This window comes from Hordeum vulgare, chromosome 1H, assembly GCF_904849725.1.
Source record: "Hordeum vulgare subsp. vulgare chromosome 1H, MorexV3_pseudomolecules_assembly, whole genome shotgun sequence".
Taxonomy (NCBI): domain Eukaryota; kingdom Viridiplantae; phylum Streptophyta; class Magnoliopsida; order Poales; family Poaceae; genus Hordeum; species Hordeum vulgare.
In genome coordinates this window covers 434,887,508-434,909,794 of record NC_058518.1, presented here as the reverse complement: position 1 = coordinate 434,909,794, position 22,287 = coordinate 434,887,508, and the positions used below count along the sequence as shown (strand labels likewise).

General features: G+C 44.0%; 1 protein-coding gene across 2 annotated transcripts; it reads right to left on the bottom strand.

Moving 5' to 3' along the window:
- Positions 1 to 3,472: 3,472 nt before the first annotated feature.
- On the bottom strand, positions 3,473 to 7,495 carry LOC123443034 (F-box protein SKP2A-like). 2 transcript variants are annotated; one of them, XM_045119260.1, is made up of 5 exons: positions 7,107 to 7,495; positions 5,995 to 6,285; positions 4,686 to 5,034; positions 4,469 to 4,610; positions 3,473 to 4,134 (listed from the first exon to the last, which is right to left on the bottom strand). In XM_045119260.1, the coding sequence occupies exons 2-5, from the start codon at positions 6,252 to 6,254 to the stop codon at positions 3,746 to 3,748; spliced, it is 1,140 nt and encodes a 379-aa protein (XP_044975195.1). In that variant the 5' UTR covers positions 6,255 to 6,285; positions 7,107 to 7,495; the 3' UTR covers positions 3,473 to 3,745. The 2 variants fall into 2 exon arrangements, with proteins under 2 accessions (XP_044975195.1, XP_044975202.1); XM_045119267.1 differs by lacking the exon at positions 7,107 to 7,495 and having other exon boundaries at positions 5,995 to 7,095.
- Positions 7,496 to 22,287: the final 14,792 nt, after the last annotated feature.

Here is a 22,287-nt window from a genome sequence, read left to right as displayed (position 1 = left end):
ATCGTGGTTCATGCAATGAGATCATCGTGGAACATGTGGGAGCCACCATGGGTATCCAGATCCTGCTGATGGTTATTGGCCGGAGAGTGTCTCGGTCATGTCTGCATGCCTCCCAAACCCTTAGGGTCTACACACTTAAGGTTCGATGACGCTAGGGTTATAGGGAATTGTTATACGAGGTTACCGAAGGATGTTCGGAGTCCCGGATGAGATCCCATACGTCACGAGGAGCTCCGGAATGGTCCGAAGGTAAATATTGATATATAGGATGGATGGGTTTGGACACCGGAAATGTTTCGGGCGTCACTGGTAGCGTACCGGGACCATCGGAAATGGTTCCGGGGGTCCACCGGGAGGGGCCACCAGCCCCAAGAGGTAGCATGGGCTCAAAGGTGGAGGGCAACCAGCCCAAAGTGGGCTGGTGCACCTCTCACATAGAGGCCCAAGGCGCAGGAGGTGGAGAGGGGGCAAACAATAGGCGCTGGTGGGCCTAAGGCCCACCTAGGGTGCGCCACCCCCTCTCCCTGCCCTGGCCGCCGCACCTCCCATCTGGGGGGCTGCCGCACCACCTAGGGTGGGAACCCTAGGGGTGGCACACCCCCTCCCATCCTCCTATATATATAGAGGGTTTTGGGGCTGTTTTGCACACACTTTTCCATCTCCCTCGGTGCAGCCCTGCTTCCCTCCTTCCTCCTCTCCCACGGTGCTTGGCGAAGCCCTGCCGGGAGACCTCGCCTCTCCATCAACACCATGCCGTCGTGCTGCCGGAGATCTTCCCCAACCTCTCCCTCCTCCTTGCTGGATCAAGGTGCGGGAGACGTCACCGGGCTGGACGTGTGTTGAACACGGAGGTGCCGTGGTTCGGCACTAGATCGGAATCACACCGCGATCTGAATCGCCGCGAGTACGACTCCATCAACCGCGTTCTTGCAACGCTTCCGCTTAGCGATCTTCAAAGGTATGAAGATGCACTCACTCCTCTCTCGTTGCTGGTCTCTCCATAGGAAGATCTGAATATGGCGTAGGAAAATTTTGAATTTATGCTACGTTACCCAACAACCACCTCTCACCGCCCGGCCAGATCCTCACCGGTGCGGCCCACTCGTCGGACGCCGGCAGGGCAGCTAGCTGGTCCGTGCGGGCCGCGGCTCCCCTTAGCTGGTCGTCTTCTTCGTTGACGCCCGCAAGCTGTTTGACAGTTCGCCAAGGTACAAAATAATGGACATCGTCGACGAGTTCTTTTTTCACAATTTCCTTTTCGACTCCGACGATTCGTCGTCCGATGACGAGGAGGAGATATTGGCTGTCGTGTTGGTTCATCACCACCTCAACAGCCAGCGGTCGTTGTTCCGTGGCTCCATTCCGGGCCACCTTCCAACGTTGAATCGCAACCGAGAGCGGGCATTTCCTTCTTTGGAAGGACTATTTTGATACAACAAACCCGTTGTTCAAACATCAACAATTCCACCGCCGTTTCCGTATGAGTAGGCATGTTTTCAACCGTATTAGAGAGGGAGTGGTCGGCTATGATGACTATTTGGAGTGCAAAGCGGATGCCGTTGGCAAGATAGGTTTTTCCTCTTATCAGAAATGCATTGCCGCCATCCGAATGCTTGCATACGGAGTGCCCGGTGATCTCATTGACGAGTACGTCCGTATGAGCGAGTCTACTTGCCCAGAGTCCCTGTATAAGTTCTGCAAGGTTGTTATTGTTGTGTTTGGCCCTGAGTACTTGAGAGAGCCGACTGCTGAAGATACAACCCGTTTGTTGGCGATGAATGCCAACAGGGGCTTCCCAGGGATGCTTGGTAGCATAGACTGCATGCACTGGGAGTGGAAGAACTGCCCTTCTGCTTGGCAAGGACAGTATAAGGGCCATGTCAGGGCTTGCGTTGTCATACTAGAGGCCGTGGCGTCTGAAGATCTCTGGATCTGACACTCTTTCTTTGGCATGGCCGGATCACACGATGATATCAACGTGCTTCAGCGCTCGGTGGTGTTTGCTAGGCTTGCCAAAGGCAACAGTCCACCGGTGAACTTTACTGTCAAAGGCACAACTACGACAAAGGATGCTACCTGGGTGACGATATCTATCCTTAGTGGACCACTATTGTCAAGACAATACCCGACCCTGTCGGAGAGAAGAGGAAAATATTTGCCCAAGAGCAAGAGAGTGCTAGGAAGGATGTCGAGCGTGCCTTTGGTGTTTTGCAATCTCGATGGGGCATCGTTTGGTATCCTGCTAATACCTGGAACACGCAGAAACTGTGGGAGGTGATGACTGCTTGTGTGATCATGCATAATATGATCGTAGAGGACGAGCGCCCGGAACGTCTGTACGATCAAGGGTTTCAGTTTCAGGGTGAAAATGTTGTGCCTGAGCATGGAGGAGCGCCAACGTTTGAACAGTTCATCCAATTTCATCAAGACATGCGTGATTGGGAAACTCACGTGCAACTACAAAATGATTTGGTTAAGGATATGTGGGCTCATGTTGGCAAGCAGTAGATTTATCTTCTTTTATTCGTTAGCAAAACTATGTACGAATTATGTGAGGCATTTTTATTCGGCTTGTAATAACTATGCTATTTTTATTCAAACTATGAAAATCATGCAAAATAGGGTGGCCAGCCGGCAATGCCGGCACATATGGGTCGGCGCGTTGGACGCGCTGCCGACTCATATCTAAAACAGAGCGGACGCCGGACGGGTGGCCGACCCAAACAGACAAAAGGCAGACGAAATCGTTGTCGTCGACCCGTTGGAGTTGCTCTAAAGACTTATATTTAGAAACGAAAGAAGCAATTTAAAAAAGAAATGGACTGACAGAGGAGATTGAAATATTTCCTCATGAATAGATTTACGGCCACCTCACCTTTTCCCCCACTCTACACGGTACAGATTTGGCTTCTTGCCCCTTCATCAAAAGACAGATGGACTTTTTTTTTCTGATGAAAGACGTTCAAATGCCCATAAGCATGAAAGAGCTGACCACACCTGCCGTGTGGTAAAAGACAAATAGACTTTGCAACTCTCCAATTCCCAAATGATAAGTATCATATGTGCCTACTGCCTCTGACGTTTTTTATAACTGAAGTTATGACTAAAAACAAAAACCAAAAACCACTGAAACTTGCCATCCGAAAAATAAATTGTCATACTTGGTAACTAAAGTTGTCACCACCACGTCACTGAAATTACCAATGAAGAACGTTTGAAGTTGACATCTGTTCATGTGGCTATTCCGTGCCACGCGTGTGGCACTCATCAGGATCTTTATGAATTACCCAGCTCACCAAATATCCCATGCATAACCAAAACTCAATTCAATCATTTAAAAAAAAGCAGTACTTCGGATCAGCCATATCATTTGCTACCAAGTGCTTAGCGATATCTTCGTCAATAAGAATACGCAGACTGCAACCAGTTTCTGCCCATATTACCCTAAGCTGCAAACCACTGATCCCCAGTATCAACCGACAGATCCTTCATTGAAATCCATCACATACATAGCATGCAACTTCTTGCCAGTTTCAAGAATGGCATGGGAGAGCATGCAACCCTCCAGCCATTTGCCGCTCCATGGCCGCGTCAGAGTCCTCATGATACAATAGTCCTACTACTACAAGATTACATTTCCAGGTTCCGAGTTTATATACACATCTTCCTCCACGCCGGGACCAAACCTCCCCGCAACCGCAAGAGGCACACGGCGTTCGCCACAACCAGGAGCGCACGCACATCCTCAGTACGCATGGCTGGTGGCCTGCATGGCGCTTCCGGCACGGTGGCGTTGGAGGCCGCAGGCACAGTGGACGTTAGTCAGGCTGAGGCAGCCGCTGATGATGAGGGAGTGCCTGTCTGGGCAGGTGTGGAGCGACGGGAAGGAGTCGCAGACCGCCTGAACCGCGGGAGGCGTCAAGGCCGTGCACTGGCTGATGTTGAGGTTTGCCAGCCCGTCGACGTCCTTCGAGCTGCTGCTGCTGCTCCTCATCGTGCCCCATCTCCCTCGTTTGCTCTTCACGCAGCTGTTTGCGAGGGAGTACATGGCACGGTCCGTGATGTTCTGGCAGTAGTACAGGCCCAATGATCGCAGGTGCAGGCACCCGCTTGCAAGAGCAATGACACTCTCGTCTGCAGTGAAAGATTGGGTACAATTAGTGCTTGTCTAGATTCTGAAAGAGCGGCACAAAAAAATCACTACTATCTTAGCTCCTATTAGTATCAGTGCTTGTTTAGGTTGTATTAGTGGAGTAAATATTAACGGTTTGTTGAAAGCCTCTTATGATCACAACAGCACATCAACACAAGTGCTTCAGAGTTCAGAATGCTATTTTCATATCCTAAAATACAACCTAGAAGATTACAAATAATAGAAACAAATATATCAGCAGCTTTGTTTCTCATTCAATCAATGAAGAGCAACAGGTTACCCAAATAATTAGTCGTAAACATATGTGGTGATTACCTGTTATAAGAACACAGCCACACAAATCTAGGGCCCTGAGATCAGGGCAACCTGATGCCAAGCTGGTGACCCCTTCATCTGTGACATTATCACACCAACCTAGGTTTAAAGATTGCAGGTGCCCACAGTTTTGGGCTATGGCCTGCATCGAGATTTCAAGAGATCAAACACAAATTCATGAATACATGCTAAGTAAATCTTGGGTTAAGCGAAATACCTGCAAAGATTCATCAGTGGCTGCCTTCCCACATCCACACAGATTCAAGCTCTTCAGGTTTTTACAGTGGCAACTAAGGTAGATTAAGGCACTGTCACTGAAACTGGAACATCCACTGATGTTCAGTTTTGTAAGCCGAGGACATCCGTTGGCCAATGCGTACAATGAGCGATCACTAAGCCGGAAACTTCGGCTGAGGTCCAACTCACGTAGATCATAACAGTAGTTGGCAACAGCCTCTACTGCACTGTCTTCAAGCTGAGGTTTGATTTGGCGAAGAGTGAGAACCTGAAGCTTTGTGAACTTGTGAGCAACTGATATTGTTAAGTTATTCATGTTCTGCTGGCACCTGCAGATGGTACAAATTTAAGTTTGAGCAACAAATTCTAAAAAGTACAGACCACCAACACCAATTATAAGACCATTAAAATAACCTGAAGGTTTACAGGAAACATCAAAATGACGCATTAATTAATTAGGAATAGAAAAGAAAAGAAAAGGTCACATTTATTGGTGCTCCTCAGGGAAATATGATATCCTTCTAAAATTTACTGACCGGTTTTCATTCAGGTAGCTTGCCAGTTCCATTTTTATTTATTTTTACATTTACAGTTGCTGGCAATGTAATTTTTTAGCATGTAAAAAATGTTAACTGAAATAACTGACAGAAGATCCACTGTCTGATAAGCTTCAATTCCAATGTGTTGCATCTCTAGATTCGTTTTTGGAGTCATTAATTATTTTATGGGTCCATCAGTTGGATGATCACCATGACAAACTAAAAGTAAGTTGTTATGAAGAGGTTTTTTCATACTCTATTTATGAAGAGATTCAAGAATCAAGGTAGTTGGTGGAAGCTCCTCATATTGTGATGCATACGCATGCATCCATGGTAAAAAGTGATAACTTCCATAAACATAAAGCAACTACAAAGGTACCAGCTGTTGCAACATAATTAATAAAACAACGTGTTGTTTTCAGAACTGAAAACAATAAAAAGGGTAAGGTGAAGACTTCAGCGCCATGTAGGGCGGTGGAGAACGAGTTTAAGCCCATGGGATTGATTAGAGAACACAATCTAGTAACAAGGACATGTTGTCATATCCGAATTTCTCAGTTCAAGAGCTACCCCACCACCGTTTAATAATTAAAGTCAGATTTGAAGTATTCCAACAAATCTATACAAGGGGTCCCTTTACCTAAAGTGTCTAAACGTAATGTTGAGGAAAATGCAGCCCTCTTCACACGAACAGAACAAAACACCTATGCTGCTCTGAAGAACTAGGCTAAGAGATACAGAGTTACTCACCATGAGAGGGAAAGATTAGTGACCCCCCACCCTAACGCGTCGCGCCAGCCAGTGCAAACACCGGATGCCACAACGACAGTTCGATCATCTCCAGCAACAGATACGATCCGCATAAGCAGCTCCATTGGAAGGTCCTTCCATCCTGACAACATAGGCATAGCGCCACCAATTTCAGCCTGCCCCCTTCCGCCACCGCTAGACACCAAGAGGTTGCTGAAGCATGCATCCAATTCCCTGTGTACTGACCTCGCACTAACCATTTTCAATTTTACTTGAAGTATCAATGTACCCCTGCGATTTACAGGCAATCCAATCAATAAAATGTAATCCTACATAAAAATGGCATGATATGAAATATGACCTCTGCTTCCTGCAAACTAAGATAGGTGATAACAGCTGCATTCAGAGACGACATATCAATCAAGAAAATCGTACAAGGACAGCGCTAGCAATACTGATTTACTGAAAACACATATAACAGCATAATAAGATTAAAACAGGTGAGTGAAACAGCAATAAACTAAATTAACAGGCAGATGACCAAGAACAAACTTGAGAATGTGAGGCTAATTATGTACGTACCTATGTATAATTGGAAAAGAAAATAAGAGAAGAGGAGCTGAATGGGGATCCAGAAGAAAGCTACAGCCCAACCACGGATACTGTCATGGCAGGAAAATCTACGAGATGGAGAAGCTGGAATGTCAAGAATCCACAGATGGACAAGTCGTACTACTTATAGAACTCTACCAACATGGGTGGGCTTGGATTAACTTGGCAGGCGCAATGAAAGAGCAAACTATATAGTATATCCTTAAAATAAGGCGAGGGAAACATTGCGGAGGCTTCTAGGGATGAAAGTCTGGACTTCCTCTGACTTTTGATGAGCAGAGCAATAAAGCCGTCGAGCTCGCTAATCTATGATTATAGAGTAGTAATCGAGGTCGCTAATCCGCGAGAATCCATCGGAAAAGCCGAATACCCGGGGCGTAGGATGGAGACGAAGCCCGAAACTTGAGGAATAAATCAGGCAAAATGCAAACAGCTGGTACGGGTGATCCTCCGGAGCACTCAATCCCGATTCCCGAGCAAAACACAATTCGACAACTCACCCAGCGTGAGCACCTCGACCCGGAGCCGGAGAGGAGACGCGGCTAGGGTAGGGTTGTTGTCGAAGAGGGAGGGACGCCCGTGGCCACCGCGCACCGGACCGAGGCAGGCGGAGGCCTTGAGCTTGAGGGTGGCGAGGAGGAAGAAGCTATAGGGGCGGGCGAGGAGGATGCTGACGAAGCTGGCGTGGCGCGTGCGTGCGTGCGTGCGGGGAAAGGAAGGGTGGCTATATCCGGCCGGCCGACTTTATTAGGCCGGCGCCGATGGCTGGGGCTTGCCGACACGGCCCCGGCCGCCTGGGGCGGAGATTTTTCTTCCCTCCCTTCTGTTTCTGTTTCTGTTTCTGTTTGGGGGCGGGCGCGCGTTGGCCGGACGGACGGACACGAAAGGCCGGCGCTTTTTTTAACGCCAACCAAAAGGAAAAGAAAATTCCTTCCTCGTCTCGAGGGCAATCCATTCAACGCAACGGAATAGGCCACCGGTTTCGTTGCCGTCGTTTTCGCTTCCGTGTTCCGGCGGAGTACTCCTCTCTCCGTTCCGCGTCACGGACGGGCGAGCGTCCACGTCTGCTCCGTGGCCCATGTCATCCAGTTGAGGCGTTAGGCTGGTCACAGCCGGGGTATCATAGGTAACATAGTTTTAGGACTAGCAAACATGATGATGTGACAAATAATTAAAGAAGAGAGAGGGTTATACTAACATAGGTAGATACCGTATTATGTTAAATGTTATGTTACTATGTACTCCCTCCGTTCTTAAATATAAGTCTTTTAAGATATTTTATTAAGAATCTACATACGGAGCAAAATGAGTGAATCTATATTCTAAAGTATGTCTATATATGTCCATATATAGTCCACTAATGAAACCTCTTTAAAGACTTATATTTAGGAACAGAGGGAGTATCATGCATGTCAATAAATGAGAACATTTATGATACTAGTTTATGATACTATGCATTATGAAGGTAGTATTAATAATAACATATGCATGATACTATTATATGTTACTCCCCACTATGAGCAGCCTCATGGTATTGATGTCCCCGGCGGAGGAGATCTGCGTCCACAAGTCATGTTGTTGGGCTGTATACGTGGCCTGTCGTCGCATGGCTGCGTGGCCACTGGCCAGCGCCGTGTCTATCCTAGCCACTTGACGTGTACATACTACCGATGCGGCACGGCGCTGCACCGAGCTTTCAAGTCCCACAACTGGCTTATCTCCGTGCAACTGCAAGTGCAATGCAACCGGGACGATTCGATCAGGTTTGAATGGACTGCAGGTGGCCATGAGCAACCATCATCTCTCACCTTAATCATACATTTTCACAAGGACCTGCTGTGCTCTTCTATGGCTTTTACTCACCTCCGTGCTTAATGTTACTTATTATGTTACGTAAAACATTCCGGTGCTACCCATATCAGGAACTTGGAACTCTTTTCCATCAAAAAAAGGAAGTTGAAATCTTATCTGGTAAGCTCTTTGTCAAGTTTTGGCTCTGCGTGGACCAAATATATATACCGTCTTCTTTCGTTATTTCACCCGTCGCGATGAGCCGCTGGTCGCTTTCGACTTGCCGCCTGCCGGTGTGTGCCGTCATCCGGAAGATGACAAGTGATAATTCTGTACGTGCATCTATTAGCTGTGGCGTGTGGGTCGTAATACTCCACATCCGCAAGCAAAAGAACAATCACACACTACCCCGTCCTACCATGTCACCTCGTGCGTGGCTGCTCCATCCGAACGCATCCATCAAAATTCATTTCCGGCGTGCCTTTGCAGCTTTGCTACAGTACGTTTTCTTAGATCTTTGTACATCGACGTGCCGTACAAGTGGTATAGAAATGACGCATTGTCCCCTCGGAAGCTAGTTGGGACACAGAGTTTCTGCAAGTTGTTTTTGCGGGAAAGAGTTTCTGCAAGTTTGTGGCATATCTGGTTTTAGAGTTTCCACGGAATCTTTACTGTTAATCTTATACTTCCTCCATCCCAAAATTCTTGTCTTTGTTTTATCTAGATATGAATGTATCAAGTCATGTGTTAGTATTTAGATACATCCATTTCTAAACAAACGTAAGACAAAAATTTTAGGACGGAGGGAGTATTCTTTTCTTACTACGGGCGGACCTTATCTGTCTACTACTTTATTTCATAAAGAAGTTGTTAGGGTATATTTCTATCCTAGTGGTTTTGATCATTTATGACAATGCAATTGTGCACTAATCGTATGCACTAAGCCTTTCAGATATTTCATCATATAGCACAAGACAATTCATGCCCCTCGGTGTATTAAAATGAAGACGGTTTTCATTCTTACACTTCACTGTTGGTGGACTTGAGTCGTAGGAAAAGTCGTAATATTAAGAGAGGGTCCGCACCGAAAAGGTTTGGATGGAACCATCATGTACACATTTTATCGCACTTGTGTTCCATTCCCACCACGATGGAGCCTCCAACCTTGCCCCTGTCGTGCCTGAAAAGATCCAAGCGGTAGTACCGCTCCCTGGAGCAGTACTACCTCTTATCCGAGGTAATACCACCCTAGTCAGCGGTGGTACCGCTCCAAGGCGGAAGTGCTCTGCCGAGTGTCGTTGGCTAGTGCCGCTACCTCTGGATCTGGACACTTTTCGTGTCGTATTGAGCGGTTTCTGGAGTGGTAGTTCTGTGCGGTAGTACCGCTTAGAGAGCGGTAGTACCGCTTAGCGAGCGATAGTACCGCTTATTACTATCGTGCCAGTTTGCCCATGTTTTCGTGGGTTGGACTCTCAGCGGATTTAGGAGGCGGTACTACCCCTTATGGGCGATAGTACTGCTCGTGGCAGCGGTAGTACTGCCCCGATATTACTACCTCCCTCTGCCTTCCTCCTAATCTGCTACTCCTCACCCACAGCGGTACTACCTCTAATGAGCGGTAGTATCGCTCTCCGAAGCGATAGTACCGCTCATGTGCGGGCTGTGTGGGTGGGTAACGGTTGGAATTGTCCCCCCCATTATATAAAAGTGGTCTTATTCCCTAAGAAGGTCACCTTTCCTAACCCTAAGCTCCATTATTGTTCCAAGCTCCATTTTCGCCCGATCTCTCTCCCTAACCAACAAAACTTGTTGATTCTCTAGGGTTTTCTTGAGGGCCTTGATCTACACATCCACCAAGAGAAATTTGATTCCCCTCGCTAATCCCTTGCGGATCTTCTTACTCTTGGGTGTTTGAGCACCCTAGACGGTTAAGGTCTCCTCGAAGCCAAATTCCATTATGGTAAAGCTTTGTGGTTTCATTGGGAGCCTCCAATTCAGTTATGGAGATTGTTCTAACCTTTTTGTAAAGGTTTGGTCGCCGCCTTCAAAGGGCACCAGTAGGAGAATCACAACATCTCGCATTGTGTGAGGGCGTGAGGAGAATTGGCATCTTGGGAAACACTGTGCCTCCACACTGCTCCAACGGAGACATACTTCCCCTAAATGGAAATAAATTTCACTAACACATGATCATCTTCATTGCTTCCACTTGTGGTTACTTCTTACCTTTACTTTGTATTTGGTACTTGCTAGTTGTTGTTGTTGTTAACATCATATAGGTTGCTCACCTAGTTGCATATCTAGACAACCTATTTGTTGCTAAACTTAATTTGTTGAAGAAAAGCTAAGCATTGATAATTTCCTATTCACCCCTCTTTAGTCAACCATATTGTTCCTTTCAATTGGTATCAGAGCTTAATCTCGCGACTCCGATTGGTATTTGTAAGGTTGCTAGTAGTGTTAATTACTCTTTGTAGTTGATGCTAGTTGGATTACTTGGTGGAAGAGTTTATGTTTAGATCTTTGATGCTACTCATTACCTCTCTGGTCATGAATATGATTATGCTTTGTGAGTAGTTACTTTTGTTCCTGAGGACATGGGATAAGTCTTGCTATAAGTAGTCATGTAAATTTGGTATTCGTTCGATATTTTCATGTGTTGTATGTTGTTTTTCCTCTAGTGGTGTAATGTGAACGTCGACTACATAACACTTCACCATTATTTGGGCCTAGAGGAAGGCATTGGGAAGTAGTAAGTAGATGATGGGTTGCTAGAGTGATAGAAGCTTAAACCCTAGTTTATGCGTTGCTTCGTAAGGGACTGATTTGGATCCACTAGTTTAAAGCTATGATTAGACTTTGTCTTAATTATTCTTTCGTAGTTGCGGATGCTTGCGAGAGGGGTTAATCATAAGTGGGATGCTTGTCCAAGTAAGGGCAGTACCCAAGCGTCGGTCCACCCACATATCAAAATATCAAAGTAACGAACGCGAATCATATAAACATGATGAAAACTAGCTTGACAGAAATTCCCATGTGTCCTCGGGAGCGTTTTACCTCCTATAAGACTTTGTCCAGGTTTGTCCCTTGCTACAAAAGGGATTGGGCCACTTTGCTGCACCGTTGTTACTTTTGTTACTTGTTGCTTGCTACGAATTATCTCACCACACAACTACTTGTTACCGATAATTTCAGTGCTTGAAGATATTACCTTGCTGAAAACCACTTGTCAGATCCTTCTGCTCCTCGTTGGGTTCGACACTCTTACTTATCGAAAGGACTACGATAGATCCCCTATACTTGTGGGTCATCAAGACTCTTTTCTTGCGCCGTTGTCGGGGAGTGAAGCGCCTTTGGTAAGTGGAACTTGGTAAGGAAACATTTATATAATGTGCTGAAACTTATTGTCACTTGTCACTATGGAAACTAATCCTTTGAGGGGCTTGTTCGGGGTATCTTCACCTCGAACGGAAGCACAAAGAGTTGCTCCTCAACCTGCTACACCTACTGAAAATATTTTCTATGAATTTCCTTCGGGTATGCTTGAGAAACTGCTGGCTAATCCTTTTATAGGAGATGGAACATCATATCCAGACTTGCATCTAATCTATGTAGATGAAGTTTGTAGGTCAAGAAGAAGGTCTTTCCCTTATCGTTGAGGGATAAGGCGTTGACATGGTATAGGCTATGTGATGATACTGGATCATGGAACTACAATCGGTTGAAATTGGAATTTCATCAAAAGTTTTATCCTATGCATTTAGTACATCGTGATCGGAATTATATTTATAATTTTTGGCCTCGTGACAGACAAAGCATCGCTCAAGCTTGGGGGAGGCTTAAATCAATGTTATATTCATGCCCCAACCATGAGCTCTCGATAGAAATTATCATTCAAAACTTCTATGCTCGGCTTTCTCATGATGATCGCAGCATGCTTGACACTTCTTGTACCGGTTCTTTTATGAAGAGAGATATTGACTTCAGATGGAATTTATTGGAAAGAATTAAACGCAACTCTGAAGATTGGGAGCTTGATGAAGGTAAGGAGTCAGGTATGAATTTCAAGTTTGATTGCGTTAAATCCTTTCTTGAAACAAATACTTTTTGTGATTTTAGCGCTAAGTATGGACTTGACTCTGAGATAGTAGCTTCATTGTGTGAATCATTTGCTGCTCATATTGATCTCCCAAAGAGAAGTCAATGTAGTTAAACCCAATCCAGTTGAAGAGAAAGTCATTGCCTATAATGATCCTATTATTCCCAGTGCTTACATTGAGAAACCACCTTTCCCTGTTAGGATAAAGGATCATTCTAAAGCTTCAACTGTGATACGTAGGGTCTACATTAGAACACCTACACCCCCTGAGCAAATTAGAGTTGAACCTAGCATTGCTATTATCAAAGATCTCCTGTCCGACAATGTTGATGGCCATGATATTCACTTCTGTGAAGACACCGCTAGAATTGCTAAACCACACGCTAGAGACAAACATAGGCCTGTTGTTGGCACGCCCGTTGTTTCTGTTAAGATAGGAGATCATTGTTATCATGGTTTATGTGACGTGGGTGCTAGTGTTAGTGCAATACCTCAATCCTTATATGATGAAATCAAAGACGAGATTACACCTGTTGAGATAGAGCCTATTGATGTCACTATTCAGCTTGCCAACAGAGATACTATCTACCCTGTGGGAATTGTTAGGGATGTTGAAGTCTTGTGTGGTAAAACGAAGTATCCTGCTGATTTCCTCGTTCTTGCTACCACACAAGATACCTTTTGTCCCATCATATTTGGCAGACCCTTCCTCAATACCGTCAATGCTCATATTGACCGTGAGAAGCAAACTGTCACTTTTGGCTTTGAAGGTGTGTCACACGAGTTCAATTTCTCCAAGTTTGGTAGACAACCTCATGAAAAAGAGTTGCCTAGTAAGGATGAAACTATTGCCTTAGCTTCTATTGCCGTGCCTCCTACTGATCCCTTAGAGCAATACTTGCTTGAGCATGAAAATGATATGCATATGGATGAAAGGGATGAGATAGATAGAGTTGTATTAGAACAATATCCTATCCTTAAGAATAACTTGCCTGTTGAACTGCTTGGGGATCCACCCCCAGCAAAAGGTGATCCTGTGTTCGAGCTTAAACAGTTGCCTGATACTCTTAAATATGCTTATCTTGATGAAAAAGAGATATATCCTGTCATAATTAGTGCTAGCCTCTCAGATCATGAAGAAAAGAAGTTACTAAAAACTCTGAGGAAGCACCGTGCTGCTATTGGATATACTCTTGATGATCTCAAGGGCATTAGTCCCACTCTATGCCAGCACAAGATTAAAATTGATCCTGATTCCAAACCAGTTGCTGATCATCAATGGAGATTAAATCCTAAGATGAAAGAGGTAGTAAGAAAAGAAATACTAAAGCTCCTGGAAGCGGGTATTATCTATCATGTTGCTCATAGTGATTGGGTGAGTTCGGTGCATTGCGTCCCTAAGAAGGGATGTATCACCGTTGTCCCTAATGATAAGGATGAATTGATCCCACAGAGGATTATTACTGGCTATAGGATGGTGATCGATTTTAGGAAAATGAATAAAGCCACTAGGAAAGATGATTACCCTTTGCCTTTTATCGACCAAATGCTAGAAAGACTGTCTAAACACACACACTTCTGCTTTCTAGATGGTTATTCTGGTTTCTCCCAAATACCAGTTGCACAATCTGATCAGGAGAAAACCACTTTCACCTGCCCTTTCGGTACCTTTGCTTACAGACGTATGCCTTTTGGCTTATGCAATGCACCTGCTACCTTTCAAAGATGTATGATGGCTATATTCTATGACTTTTGTGAAAAGATTGTTGAGGTTTTCATGGATGACTTCTCCGTTTACGGGTCTTCTTTCGATGATTGCCTCGACAACCTTGATCGAGTCTTGTAGAGATGTAAAGATACCAACCTTGTCTTGAATTGGGAGAAGTGCCACTTTATGGTTAATGAAGGCATCGTCTTAGGACATAAAATTTCTGAAATAGGTATTGAAGTCGATAAGGCTAAGGTTGATGCAATCGAGAAAATGCCATGCCCTACAGATATCAAAGGTATAAGAAGTTTCCTTGGTCATGCTAGTTTCTATATAAGGTTTATTAAAGACTTCTCTAAGATTTCTAGGCCTCTTACCAATATCTTGCAAAAGGATATTCCTTTTGTTTTTGACGATGAATGTGAGGAAGCCTTCGAAATACTTAAGAAGGCCTTGATAACTGCGCCTATTGTTCAACCACCTGATTGGAACTTACCTTTTGAAATCATGTGTGATGCTAGTGATTATGCTGTTGGTGCTGTCCTAGGACATTTAGTTGATAAGAAGTTGAATGTTATTCACTATGCTAGTAAAACTCTAGACAGTGCCCAGAGAAACTATGCTACTACGGAAAAGGAATTTTTAGCAGTCGTGTTTGCATGTGAAAAGTTCAGATCTTACATAGTTGATTCCAAAGTCACTATTCAGACTGATCACGCTGCTATTAAGTACCTCATGGAGAAGAAAGACGCTAAACCTAGACTTATCAGATGGGTTCTCTTGCTACAAGAATTTGATTTGCATGTTGTCGACAGAAAGGGTGCTGATAACCCAGTAGCAGATAACTTGTCTAGGTTGGAGAATGTTCTTGATGACCCACAACCTATTGATGATAGCTTTCTTGATGAGCAACTGAATGTCATCAATACTTCACGTACTGCACCGTGGTATGCTGATTATGCAAATTATATCGTTGCCAAATATATACCACCTAGTTTCACATACCAGCAAAAGAAGAAATTCTTGTTTGACTCGAGATATTACTTTTGGGATGATCCTCACCTTTATAAGGAAGGCGTAGATGGTGTTATTAGACGTTGTGTACCTGAACATGAACAGGGACAGATCCTACAGAAGTGTCACTCCGAGGCCTATGGAGGACACCATGCGGGAGATATAACTGCACACAAGGTATTGTAATCAGGTTTCTATTGGCCCACTCTCTTCAAGGATGCCCGTAAGTTTGTCTTGTCTTGTGACGAATGTTAAAGAATAGGTAATATCGGTAAACGTCGGGAAATGCCTATGAACTATTCACTTGTCATTGAACCATCTGATGTCTGGGGCTTTGATTATATGGGACCTTTTCCCAAATCCAACGATTATACTCATATCCTAGTTGCTGTTGATTACGTCACTAAGTGGGTAGAAGCTATCCCCACTAGTAGTGCTGATCACAACACCTCTATCAGGATGCTTAAAGAAGTTATTTCCCCTAGATTTGGAGTCCCTAGATATCTAATGACCGACGGTGGTTCACATTTCATTCATGGTGCTTTCCGTAAAACGCTTGCTAAGTACGATGTCAACCATAGAATTGCGTATCCCTATCACCCTCAGTCCAGTGGTCAAGTAGAGCTAAGCAATAGAGAGATTAAACTAATTTTGCAAAAGACTGTCAATAGGTCTAGAAAGAATTGGTCTAAGAAGCTTGATGATGCACTGTGGGCTTATAGATCTGCCTATAAGAATCCCATGGGCATGTCTCCGTACAAAATGGTGTACGGTAAAGCATGTCATTTACCTCTTGAGCTAGAGCATAAGGCTTATTGGGCAATCAAAGAGCTCAACTTTGATTTCAAACTTGCTGGTGAGAAGAGGTTATTTGACATTAGCTCGCTTGATGAATGGAGAACTCAGGCATATGAAAATGCCAAGTTGTTCAAAGAAAAGGTTAAGAGGTGGCATGATAAAAGGATACAAAAGCGTGAGTTCAATGTAGTTGATTATGTATTGCTATATAATTCTCGTTTAAGATTTTTTGCAGGCAAGCTTCTCTCTAAATGGGAAGGTCCCCATATTGTTGAGGAAGTATATCGTTCCGGTGCTATCAAGATCAACAACACGGAAGGTAATTTTCCGAGAGCGGTAAATGGGCAGAGAATCAAGCATTGTATCTCTGGTACTCCCATAAATGTTGAAAGCAATATTATCAATACCATAACTCCGGAGGAATACCTAAGGTATATTTATCAGCCTGTTTCAGACTCCGAAAACGAAGAGGTATATGTTTCGGTAAGTAAACAGACTCCAAAACTTTTCCAGTATGAATTTTTCTCCGTTTTGGAATATTTAGAAAAATAGAAAAAATTGAAGTAGTCCGGAAAGCGCACGAGGAGGTGACAAGCCTGCCAGGCGCGGGCCACCCCCTGGCCGCGCCTGGGGGGCTTGTGGCCACCTCGTGTGCCTCCCGGACTCCATTTTCTTGCGGAGTACTCCTTCTGGTCTGAAAAAATCATTATATATTATTCCGAAAGGTCTGACCCTTGTATCACGCAAATTTCCTCTGTTTTCGTTTCGAGCATGTTTTCTGCCGCAGATTTAGGGCAAGATGTCTTCTCAAGATTCAGAGGGGGAGAGCTATGTGGCCGATTATCTTGCTAACCCCAAGGTCTATGGGGACTTGGATCCTTATGGCTGGACCACTGATGAGGAAGAAGATTATGATCCCAAGGGGAAGGATCAAACAAGTTCCGATGAGGAGGAGGCTCCTCTACCTCAACTTGGACGCACACATGTGGAGTTCAAGAAGTCGAGCCTCCTTGACTCAAGGAAGAAGCCTAAGACTTTGATTATCCCGTCTCATTTCTTGCAGGAGAGTAAGCAGGAATTATGCCAAAGGGTGTTAAGGCTTGAAGAGGAAAATGATGATCTGAGGGAGCAGAATTTTATGCTCAAGTGGAAATTAAACAAGTTCAAGACCTCTGCAACAACCCCACCACCATCACCTCCAAAGGAAGACAACTAAGCATGGGTATGGGCAATCCCCTTGGCTTGTGCCAAGCTTGGGGGAGTTGCCTCGGTATCGTATCACCATCACATCTTTTGCCCTTACCTTTGTTTTAGTTCGTTCCTTTTTGGTTTTATCTTTCTCTAGTAGAATAATGGTCTTAGTGTTTTAGGCTTGAGTTTTGCTTTGTGTCACCCCCGATGTATTCAAGCTCGTGAACCATATAATAAAGAGTGTCTTAGTTAAGGGCCTTGCCTCATGCCATGATCAAGAGAATGAGAAAAGAACAAAAGCATGAAAGATCATGTAATGATCTTATGGGAAGTGATGGCTTCACATATAAAAAGAATGTTGATCGAAACTTGTTGAGGGTAAACAAACATAGACCTTGGTCATTGTTGCAATTTAATAGGAAGTGATAAGGAAGAAGAGGTTCACATATAAATATATCAGCTTGGACACCATCTATGATTGTGAATACTCACTAAACTATTACATGCCTAGAAGTAGATGTTGGACAAGGAAGACAACATAATGAATTGTGTTTGCTTGGTTCCGAGCAATGTTATATGACTAGAGATCCCTTAGCATGTGACGATTGCTTCCACCTCATATTATCCAAAACTCCCGCACCAAGTAGAGATACTACTTGTGCATCCATAAACCTTCAACCCAGTTTTGCCATGAGAATCCACCATACCTACCTATGGATTGAATAAGATCCCTCAAGTAAGTTGTCATCGGTGCAAGCAATAAAAATTGCTCCCTAATATGTATGATCTATTAGTGTGTGGAAAATAAGCTTTGTATGAACCTATGATGAGGAAGACATAAAAGCGACAGACTGCATAATAAAGTTCTTTATCACATGAGGCAATATAAAGTGACGTTCCTCCACACTAAGAGGACACACATCCAAACCTCAAAAGCGCATGACAACCTCTGCTTCCCTCTGCGAAGGGCCTATCTTGTACCTTTACTTTTTGCCCTTGAAAGAGTCATGGTGATCTTCACCAATTCCTTATTTCACCTTTATCTTGGCTAACGTAATATGCTAGGGAAAGATCTATATTCATATGTCAACTTGGAGGTAAGCATTCATGAATTATTATTGTTGACATTACCCTTGAGGTAAATGGTTGGGAGGCGAAACTATAAGCCCCTATCTTTCTCTGTGTCCGACTGAAACTTTGATCTCATGAGTACCACGTGAGTTGTAGCAATTGTAGAGAACGAAAGGATGATTGAGTATGTGGATTTGATTTACAAGCTATTATTTGACTCTTTCTGATGTTATGATAAATTGCAGTTGCTTCAATGACTAAAGGCTATCGGTTGTTAATTCTTGGTAAGGTTCTTGATCCATGCTTTACTTTGTGAAGGAATTGTCACTTTTGCATAAGAGTTGATATGATGGTATTGCTGTTCTGATCATGATCATGATGCCTGCATGTTCGTATCTTGTTTTGTCGACACCTCTCTCCCTAAACATGTGGGCATATTTATTGATCTTGCCTTCGCTTGAGGACAAGCGAGGTCTAAGCTTGGGGAAGTTGATACGTCCATTTTGGATCATGTTTTCACGTTGATATTTCTCGCATTTTGGGCTGTTATTACACTTCAAGGTACAATACTTATGCCTTTTCTCTCTTATTTTGCAAGGTTTACATGAAGAGGGAGAATGCCGACAGCTGGAATACTGGCCTGAAAAAGGAGCAAGTTTGAGATACCTATTCTGCGCAACTCCAAAAGCCGTGAAAGTCAACGTGGATTTTTTTTGGGATTTATAAAAAATACTGGGCCGAAGAAGTGCCAGAGGGGCGCCAGCAGGAGGCCACAAGCCTGCTAGGCGCGCCCCTGGCCGCGCCTAGGGGGCTTGTGGGCTCCCACTTGGCCCTCTGGCTTCCCCCTTTTGCTACAAAAAGGGTTTCGGTCTGGAAAAAAATCAAGGGGATGCTTTTCGGAGGATTCGCCGCCGCCACGAGGCAGAACTTGAGCAGAACCAATCTAGAGCTCCGGCAGGACGATCCTGCCGGGGAAACTTCCCTCTCGGAGGGGGAAATCGTCGCCATCGTCATCACCAACACTCCTCTCATCGGAGGGGACACATCACCATCAACATCTTCATGAGCACCATCTCATCTCCAAACCCTAGTTCATCTCTTGTAACCAATCTCCGTCTCGCGACTCCGATTGGTACTTGTAAGGTTGCTAGTAGTGTTAATTACTCTTTGTAGTTGATGCTAGTTGGATTACTTGGTGGAAGAGTTTATATTCAGATCTTTGATGCTACTCATTACCTCTCTGGTCATGAATATGATTATGCTTTGTGAGTAGTTATTTTTGTTCCTGAGGACATGGGATAAGTCTTGCTATAAGTAGTCATGTGAATTTGGTATTCGTTCGATATTTTGATGTGTTGTATGTTGTTTTTCCTCTAGTGGTGTTATGTGAACGTCGACTACATAACACTTCACCATTATTTGGGCCTAGAGGAAGGCATTGGGAAGTAGTAAGTAGATGATGGGTTGCTAGAGTGACAGAAGCTTAAACCCTAGTTTATGCGTTGCTTCGTAAGGGGCTGATTTGGATCCACTAGTTTAATGTTATGGTTAGACTTTGTCTTAATTCTTCTTTCGTAGTTTCGGATGCTTGCGAGAGGGGTTAATCATAAGTGAGATGCTTGTCCAAGTAAGGTCAGTACCCAAGCACCGGTCAACCCACATATCAAACTATCAAAGTAACGAATACGAATCATATGAACATGATGAAAACTAGCTTGACATAAATTCCCATGTGTCCTCGGGAGCGTTTTACCTCCTATAAGACTTTGTCCAGGCTTGTCCCTTGCTACAAAAGGGATTGGGACACTTTGCTGCACCGTTATTACTTTTGTTACTTGTTGCTTGGTACGAATCATCTCACCACACAACTACTTGTTACCGATAATTTTAGTGCTTGCAGATATTACCTTGCTGAAAACCACTTGTCAGATCCTTCTGCTCCTCGTTGGGTTTGACACTCTTACTTATCGAAAGGACTACAATACGTCCCCTATACTTGTGGGTCATCACCCCGCTGCCACGGGAGGGATGGACAATAGATGTCATGCAAGTTCTTTTCATAAGCACGTATGACTATATACGGAATACATGCCTACATTACATTGACGAACTGGAGCTAGTCACAAATCATCCCATGTTATAATTGTCACATGATGAATATCACCTGGCATAATTATCCATCACTGATCCAATGCCTACTACTCCCTCCGTTCCTAAATATAAGTCTTATAGAGGTTTTCACTAAGGTACTACATACGAATGTATATAGACATACTTTAGAGTGTAGATTCATTCATTTTGCTCCGTATGTAGTCGCTTAGTGAAATCTCTTAAAAGAATTATATTTAGGAATGGAGGGAGTAGTTTTTCCTACTGGTCCTTGCTACATTACTTTGCCGCTACTGCTGTCACTGCTGCTACTGTTACCGCTACTGATGTCACTGCTGCTACTGTTACCGCTGCTACCGTTACGATCACACTACTTTGTTACTGAAACTTTGCTGCAGATACTAAGTCTTTCAGGTGTGGTTGAATTGACAACTCAACTGCTAATACTCGAGAATATTCTTTGGCTTCCCCTTGTGTCGAATCAACAAATTTGGGTTGAATACTCTACCCTCGAAAACTATTGCGATCCCCTATACTTGTGGGTTATCAAGACTATTTTCTGACGTTGTTGCCGGGGAGGCTTAACTCTATTCTCTGAGTCACTTGGGATTAACGTATGTTGATCACTATGAGGAATCCGAGAGATCCAAAAACTAAAGTCTTGCCCTTAACTACGAGGACAGGTAAGGAACTGCCATCTAGCTCTGCACTTGATTCACCTTCAGTTATGAGTAAGTTTGCGACACCACCACCTGCTAGAAATTCTGATATGTCGCCTGTGCTTGATTATGCTACTTCTACTATCCATGATGCTTGTGATGATGCTTTGCTTGATACTGCTTTGTCACTAGGTGCATTCCTTGATGCACAAATTGCTAGAGTTGCTGCTGAATGTGATGATACTTCTGAAACTGCTGAGATTATTGAAGTAGAACCTGCTATTTCACCTGTTAGAACTAGTTCTCCTAGATATGAATTGCCTGATATACCTGAGGGTTAGGTTATAGAGGGAGAGGTAGCTGAGGACTTTCTTGCTTGTAAGGATAGCTATGATCTTGAGAAATTACTACGCAAGTGGAAAGAAAAATCTGTGAACGCTAGAATGAAATACGATCCTTAGTTTGCTACTTCGCCTATCTTTGTGACCGATAAGGATTATGAATTCTCCGTCGATCCTGAGTTAATCACTTTGGTCGAATCTGATCCTTTTCATGGTTATGAGTCTGAAACGGTTGTAGCACATCTTACTAAGCTGCACGATATAGCCACCCTAATCACGAGTGAGGAAAAGATCCGCCACTACTATATCCTTAAGTTGTTTCCTTTCTCTCTAAAGGGTGATGCTAAGACTTGGTTCACTTCTCTTGCTCCTGGTTGTGTGCGTAGTCCCCAGGATATGATCTACAACTTCTCTAAGAAATATTTTCCTGCCCTTAAGAAACAAGCTGCCTTGCAGGATATATATAACTTTGTGCAAGATGAAGAAGAGAGTCTCCCACAAGCTTGGGGGAGGCTTGTCGAGCTACTGAATGCTTTGCCTGATCACCCTCTTGAGAAAAACAAAATACTTGATATCTTCTATAATGGACTAACCGATGCTTGTAGGGACCACCTAGATAGTTTTGCTGGTTGTGTTTTCAGGGAACGAACTGTGGAACAAGCTGAGATTCTATTGAATAATATCTTGTGCAATGAGAATGCTTGGACTATTCCTAAACCACCTCCGAAGCCAACTCCGAAGAAAAGAGGTATCCTATTCCTCAGTCCTCAAGATATGCAAGAAGCTAAGAAATCTATGCAAGAGAAAGACATTAAATCTGAAGATGTCAAAAATCTACCACCTGTCGAAGAGATCCATGGTCTTGATAACCCGACACAGGTAGTAGAGGTAAATTCTCTT